At 55.7% G+C, this 6,850-nt stretch overlaps 1 protein-coding gene and 1 long non-coding RNA gene across 2 annotated transcripts; one reads left to right on the top strand and one right to left on the bottom strand.

Moving 5' to 3' along the window:
• The first annotated feature begins 1,462 nt into the window (after positions 1–1,462).
• Positions 1,463–2,772, top strand: LOC120317233. Its single transcript, XR_005559159.1, has 4 exons — positions 1,463–1,699; positions 1,789–2,180; positions 2,363–2,480; positions 2,639–2,772. It is a non-coding gene; the product is annotated as an uncharacterized LOC120317233 (long non-coding RNA).
• A 418-nt stretch (positions 2,773–3,190) lies between these two features.
• Positions 3,191–6,539, bottom strand: PSMD4 (proteasome 26S subunit, non-ATPase 4). Its single transcript, XM_039363630.1, has 10 exons — positions 6,381–6,539; positions 5,980–6,120; positions 5,648–5,762; positions 5,344–5,430; positions 5,030–5,098; positions 4,727–4,942; positions 4,340–4,448; positions 4,122–4,253; positions 3,943–4,010; positions 3,191–3,565 (listed from the first exon to the last, which is right to left on the bottom strand). Exons 1-10 carry the CDS (start codon positions 6,404–6,406, stop codon positions 3,398–3,400), a joined length of 1,131 nt encoding a protein of 376 aa, XP_039219564.1. The 5' UTR covers positions 6,407–6,539; the 3' UTR covers positions 3,191–3,397.
• Between the last annotated feature and the right edge of the window lie 311 nt (positions 6,540–6,850).

Raw genomic sequence — 6,850 nt, 5'->3', positions numbered from 1 at the left:
TTCCTGCTTCGCCCCCCCCAGTGCTCGCGAATCGGCATTGGACCGCCTGACCGCCACTCCAGAGGCTCCGCGGCTTGCCGTTGGCCGAGAAGGACGTCACTCAAAGGCGGGAGCAGGCGCTCCGGATGGCTATAGGGTCAAGGGCCGTCACTACAGAGGGATGCACCGCCCACTTCGACCTCTGTACTCATTGGAGGCGAGGACGCAGAGGGGCTGTCCTGTTCCTGTCGCCTTCTTGATCTATTGGTAAAACGGCCTGCCTATCGATGCTCGGCACGCCTCATCCGCTGGCCGTGGAGATGGTTTTGTGCGACTCAGCTGGGGGAAATAGAAACCCCCCATTGGCTCTATTGGCTAAGAGTGCCATAGTTGCCCAAGGGCTTATCGTCACGATTGGCTCTTATGAACGTCACTCAGACTGACATCGAATGCCGCATTTTAATTGGTGAAAACTCGCCGCAGGCGGGATTTCTATTATATTGACTCATTGCTTGAGAACACAGCAGCAGGTGTAACGAACTGCCTATTGGTGTTCGACCACGGAGAGGCGGGGCTTTGTCTCGTGGTCCCGTCATCCTATGGCGTATTATTCCTGTCGTTCAAAGACTCGCCCGCCCTCAAAGCGCTTGAAAAAGATGAAAAAGCATCAACTCGCAAGGCATGATGGGAGGCGAGAGGCAGTGGTAGCCGCGCTAGGACGTCTGGGGGAAAAAGTGACTCGGGCTCCTGAGAGCGCAAAGGATTGTGGGCGATATTGGCCAACCTGCACTTCCGGCCAGGGAAAAAAGTGCTGTTTTTAAAAAATATTAAACTGATTTGTGCTTAAATCCAAGGCAAAATGACGTTTAAAAATTGCCTTAGACCAGTGTTTCTCAACCTTGACAATTTTAAGGCATGTGGACCAACTCCCAGAATTCCACAGTCAGCATTGCTGGCTGTGGAATTCTGGGAGTTGAAATCCACATGCCTTAAAATTGTCAAGGTTGAGAAACACTGCCTTAGACTAAGGCTCTCCAAATGTGGCAACTTTAAGACTTGTGGACGTCAACTCCCAGAATTCCTCAGCCAGCCTCCCTCGCAGGGGTGTTGCTCAGATAAGAGTTGGGAAAACCAGGAGAAGCCAATGGATAAAACTTTGCAGCAGGTGGTCCTTGCGCCTGCAACCCTGGTTGCTTTTTCAGCTCTGCAGACCAACTCCGCAAGGCAGCTTCGTCCGTGAGGACTAGAACCCTGAGGAGGCTGGAATCTCAGCCCCAGCAAAAGAGCGAGATCCTCGGCGGCCTCCTGCTTCTCTCCTTGAAGCGGCTTTGTTCCTCCACCTGCCTCGGTGCCGAGCCAGATCTTGATCTCCCTGGTCTGGCAGCCCAGCTTGGAACAGTCTTCTCTTTGTGCTCCTCCAAGGCCAGGGTCTCCGTCTCCCCCTCGCCGAGGCTGGGCTTGGACGCCTTCCGAGGCTGCCGTGACGAGGCTCTTTTCCCCAAAGGGAGAGCGGTGGCCTTGCTCGGGGCAAACGGCCAGACCCGGAGCCTCCCTTTCAAAACACGCCTTGTTCACCATATCAGGTGGTGCAATCCGACCTGAACAAAATGCCAGGAAACGGAGACGGGTCTTCTGTCCAGCCAACTGGTCTTTTTGGGCTCTGAAACAAAGGCTGCCTTCTTGTTTCATCTCTTTCCCGGCTTTTCTTGCAGCAGGAGAGGTGAAATGGATGGCTTTGTTTTCAGCTTGGGCTTGTACTTCTCCCCTGCGCTCTTTCAACTTGTGTTCTTTTTTCCTTTCACCTTTTAGAAATAAATTCCTTATTCAATGGACATTGGATTGCAAAGGATGGCTGCAGCAATACATTGACCTGAATCTTCCCATGCTGCTTCTCGCCGTGGATCTTGGCCAACGGCGACCAAACTAATATTTTTTTGGAGCATGGAAAGAGATAAAGCAATAACCCTCACCTCCAAAAAGTTATCAAGATTTTGAATTGCCTAAACTTAACTTTCATAACTTTCTTTTGAAAAAGGTAGAGTTACCCCATAGTATCCCCAGTCTCCGCAGTGGGATGGTCTCCCTTTTCTCTAATAATGGTGTATCACGGCCAGCCGGAAGGGTGTGTGACCCGCAAAATGGACCCCTCTGAACTGCTGCCGTCCTGCCAAGAGCTGGAAAGCTGCTTCCAAGCTATCCTGGTAACTCTTTGGGGCTGGCAGGGAAGCAATTTAATTCCCATTACAAAGAGCAGGTGCTCCCAGATGGTCCGGTCTGCTTCTCGCCCTTTCTCCGGCGCTGGGAAGCAGAGAAATGGGGGCGAAGGGGAGGAGAGGGGTGACGCACAGCCAAACACGCTCAACTGGTCCCAATTCTCTTGCAGAAGAACGTCACACTGGGGATCACGGCAGAGGTACAGATGATGGGGACGGGGGCGCTGGGAGGCCTGGTCACTTTGCTTTGTGGCAACAAGCCAACGTACCTTGTCGGAAGCTCGGCACGTAAGTTGCCTGGACAGGTCAGGGTGGACAAAACAGGTCTCCCTGTGCATCCCAGGTGGTGGTGGTGGTGGGAGGAACGCAAGGCTGTTTCCCAGCCATAACCCTCCTCCCCTCCAACAAAGTCAAACTCTTTCTTCTTTTTTAACTTTTTCCCCCAGTGGCTTTTCAGAGAAGCAGAGCTGCTTAGGAAAGAGATCCCCCTTCCTGCTGACCCCCCCCCAGCCATGGAAGAGGCCACAAGACGGTTGCACGGCCGTAGAGATCAAGCCACAAGACGGACTGTCTTCTGCTCCTTTGCCTTTAAAAACTGCTGAATTTGTAGCGCTTAATAAAGAAGAGAACGCGGAAACATTTGGTCTGGATAATGTGACTCGGTTAAACCTCTGCATTTCCAAAATTCCCAACTCTTAAAAGAGAGCGCTTGGGAAGAGCAGGGAAGGCATTCAGAGTCTGTTCACAGCCCCTGATCTTTTAACTGTTCAACTAAAAATAGGAGCCAGGCAGTTTTAGCAGATAACTCAAAAGTTATAGATCTGGATGGAGGTTTAGGAGCTGGGCACTCTCCAGCTTCAGAGGGACAACATTTCCGTTCTTCACTCTTTCCGTCCACCAGAGATGGAGCAGCTCAGGGCAAGGTTTACACACGTGTAAACTGCTTGGGTTTGACCCCCTGGGGATGCTTCAGGTGCTGCTTCAAAGAAACACACCAGTAGGGAGAAAATTTAAGGGTTTTATTAACTGTTGAACCAGAAGCAAAATGCGAAAAGGACCCCACCCACCCCCGGGATCCCACGTCCCTGCAGAGACAGACAGCCCAGAAACATTATGGAAACCGAACGCTACCAGGCCACACAACCTGGATGCAGGTGTGTGGACACAAGGACAAGGAGGGACTCAGTCCCCTCTCCCCCCCCCGCTCATTTCTTCTCTTCCTCCTTTTTCTCCTTGTTCTCTTTGGAGCCCTGCGAGGCCAGCGAGCCCATAGCGTTGCGGATGGCCTCGTTGTTGGGGTCCACCCCTGGCAGGTTTTCCAAAACACTCTGCAGGAATTCAGGATCCTGCATCACATCATAATCGTCTTCTTCCTGAGGAAGGGGTCGGGGAGGGGGGTCACATGACTGGGTTAGTCTGGGATTAGGGAGCAGACCACCATGGAAGGCCACACACACCCCCGCCCGAAAACAGGCCTTCTGTAAAAGCTGGGTGGGCAGGAACACGTACACACCCTGCCAGAATTCCCCCTCCTACGTCGCTGCCATCCGAGACTTCTCATTTAAAAATAAAAGAATGGCTTGGCCAGCTTTCCCCGAGTTGCAATGGCAGCCTTCAGTAAATGGAACCTGGGCCAGGGGGAATCCTGTCTCATGGGACCCTCCCCCCAAGTAATTCACCCTCTGGGTCTGGAGAGGCCCTGTCTTCAGCGCCTCTTCAAGCCCAGCTTGGTCCCCCCCAAAACTCAAACCTTGGTGGGCTCCGACGTGTCCATGTCAGCCGAGCTCTCCCCCTCCACCGACTCTCCTTGCCCAAACTCTGCAGAAAAAGGGAGGGTGGCGGTGCAGGTCAAGCTTCCCAGCCCTGAATGACGGCCGTGAATGACAGTCTGCTGGGATCGCCCCCTGCACACCCCCCCCCACCGCTCACCAGCTCCCTGAAGAGACATCTGCATAGCATAGGCTATCTGCTCCTCTTCGGTCATGGTGCTCAGGTCCGGCAGACCGGCGCGGCCAAATTCCTGCTGCCCGATGGTCATTTTCAGCAGAGTGTCGTCTGAATCTGAGACACAGCAAAGGAAAGAGTCCTGGTGGGGGGGCTGCAGTCTTTGAGGCCACACCGAGCGAGGGTTGAAGGAGATGACTTACCATCCCCGCCCGTGGAGGGAATACCGGCCTCGGCAGCTGATGCAGCAGCTGCTCTCCGGGCCTCTTCCTCCTGACGCTGTCGCTGTTCCTCCATCGACACCCGGAGAGCCTGGAGGGGCAGAGGGACACGTCAGCAGCCCCTTCCCCAGTGATGCTGGATGGCCAGGGAGTTTGGGATCTGTGTACCAGAATTCCTTAGACCAGGGGTGTCCAACCGTGGCAACTTTAAGACTCGAGGGCTTCAGCTCCCACAATTCCCCAGCTGAATTCTGGGGAGGTGAAGTCCTCAAGTCTTAAAGTTGCCACAATTGGACCCCTTTGCCTTAGACAACCATGGTTAACTCAGGCATTCTGGGAATTGCAAACCAGGCAGATGGCCTGCCTTACCAGTGCCAGCTCTGGGTCAGCACTGGGATCCACGCCAAACTCAAAGTCGCTTGCCCCCAGGCCCAGCATGGCTCCTCCCTCTCCAGCCAAGATGGGCGAGCTGATGAGGGCATCGGCCAAGCTCGGCCCAGGAGGCACCGTCACCAGGTGGGAGCCGGTGCCATCTTTGCCATTCAGGGTGTTGATGAAAGCCGTCAGCTTGTCCGTGTTGGCCTCCTACAGAGCAGGGAGAGGAGGAGGAGGAGAAGTCAGGGAGATCAGCACAAAAACAGGAGTTACACAGTCAATCTTGGGGTCCCTCACCTCTTCTCCAAAGTTGATGATGTCCACGTTCACCTTCTCCTTCTTTAGCCGCTTGGCCAGTTTCACCAGCTGCAAATGAAAGATGCGCTTTGAACAGGGGCAACCTGAGCACAGGGCAGGAGCTCCATCTGAGAATGCCGAGGTTGGAAAGTGGCCTTTCCAGAGGAATCCCAGTGAGGAACGCTGGGACTTGTAGTCCAGTGGCATTTATGAATATTTTATCCAAATTCTATTTAAACTATCCCTCGGGACAGGGGATCCCATGTTTTCAAAATATATTGGCAAACGCCAGGGATGCCCTTTGCGTCACTCACGTCCTTCTCGTTGTCTTCCACGGGACTCCCAACAAAGGCAATGATGCGCATTTTGTGGTTCTTCCCCTGGCGGTGCTTCAGAGCCAGCTGGAAAGGAAGAAGAGATTTAGGGGAGGGTCTGTGGCTACTTCCGTTCCCCCCCTTTGGTCCAGCCCTTTGCTTTCTCTCCATGGCCTGGGTCTCGGCTTCTACCTGCTGCATCAATGCCCCAAGAGGAGCCTGGGGGAAGAGCAGAGCCCATCTGAGAGGACTCAATCCAGACAGAGGGGGACCTGGGGTCTGGGGGGGGCGCAGGGGGTCTTACGTGAGCCACTCGGATGCCGGTGCAAAAGGTGATCCTTCCTCTGGGCTGCACCGAATGCAGCTTGGACAGGATGCGGCCTGTGTCTGGTGTCAGCGTGGTCAGCACCTCGCAGTTGCTGCAACAAAGACGGGGGGCTGGGGTCAACAAAGCCCCCCCTCCAAAGCAGACCTGATTCGGGGAGCGGAGGGGGAGGAAGACCCGGCGAAGACGAGCCAAGTGGGGAATGACGGATGAGGCCACACAGAATCCTGGGGGGGGGGGCTGGGAGGCCATCCAGTCCACCCCAAGGGCGCCGGGTGGGGGGACGAGGGAGGGGAAAAGGGGGGACCCACTTGGCCAGCGTGATGAGCCCCACGTTGTTCTCGGGGTTGGAGCGGGTCTTGGAGTGGCAGACGATGTTGACGGCGTCCTGCTGCGCCTGCAGGCGGGTGGGCAGGAAGTCCCCGTTGCGCATGTACTCGCTGTTGTCCACGCTGCGGGGGGGGAAGAGGGGGGACTTAGGGGGGCACTAGGTTCCCCCCCAGGTTTGGGAGCCCCCTCCCCCGGCAAGGAGGACGGCCCTCGCGCCCAGGGAGCCCCCTCCCCGGCCCCGAGCCGCCCCCCCTCCGCCTTCCCTACGGGCGCCCCCGGCCCCGGCCGTGACTCAGGGAAACCCGCTCCCGGCCCCGCCGGCCTCTCCCGCCCCGCCCAAGCCGCCCCCCCCGCCGCCCCCGCCCTGCCCCACCCCACTCACCAGACCATCGTGCTCTCCAGCACCATCGCGGCGCCTCCGCTCGCCCCACCGGCGGCCCCCGACTCGCTTCCTGCGGCCTCTGTCGCTCCGGCCGCCCGGCTGCTGCCAAGCCACCAATCAGCGTCGCGCTTCTTGGCAGGTCGGGGCGCGGGGCATCCCGGGAGGGATAGTTCTAGCGCCTGCGCAGGGGCTTTCGTGGGCGGAACGCGCAGGCGCCGACTTTTTTTTTTTTTTTAAGGCGTGCGTGTTACGTACGAGGCTATCCATACACTTTAATCAGAATAGATCGGGAAGGGACCCTGGAGCTCTTCTAGTCCAGCCCCCTGCCCGAGAAGTCCCTGTGTCATTTCAGAAGAGTGGTTGTCCTGTCTCCTTAAAAATATGTAAATATGTGTAAATGTATGTAATTCTTAATTTATATATTTATATGTATAATATACATACACAAAAATACTTAGATCGATTTATGC

This window comes from Crotalus tigris, unplaced genomic scaffold (assembly GCF_016545835.1).
Source record: "Crotalus tigris isolate CLP2741 ecotype Arizona unplaced genomic scaffold, ASM1654583v1 scf7180000019553.37968852642:3898890, whole genome shotgun sequence".
NCBI classification, from domain to species: Eukaryota; Metazoa; Chordata; class Lepidosauria; order Squamata; family Viperidae; genus Crotalus; species Crotalus tigris.
The sequence above is the reverse complement of the archived record's forward strand: the minus strand, read 5'-3'. Positions and strand labels throughout refer to the sequence as shown.

Bases quoted from the DNA above. Each gene is read 5' to 3' on its own strand.
- PSMD4 (XM_039363630.1), bottom strand. From the start codon at position 6,406: ATGGTGCTGGAGAGCACGATGGTCTG. The intron at 6,121-6,380 runs GTGAGTGGGGTG...CCCCCCCCGCAG, and splicing joins CTGGAGAGCACGATGGTCTG to CGTGGACAACAGCGAGTACA. The intron at 5,763-5,979 runs GTGGGTCCCCCC...TCTTTGTTGCAG, and splicing joins GGGCTCATCACGCTGGCCAA to CAACTGCGAGGTGCTGACCA.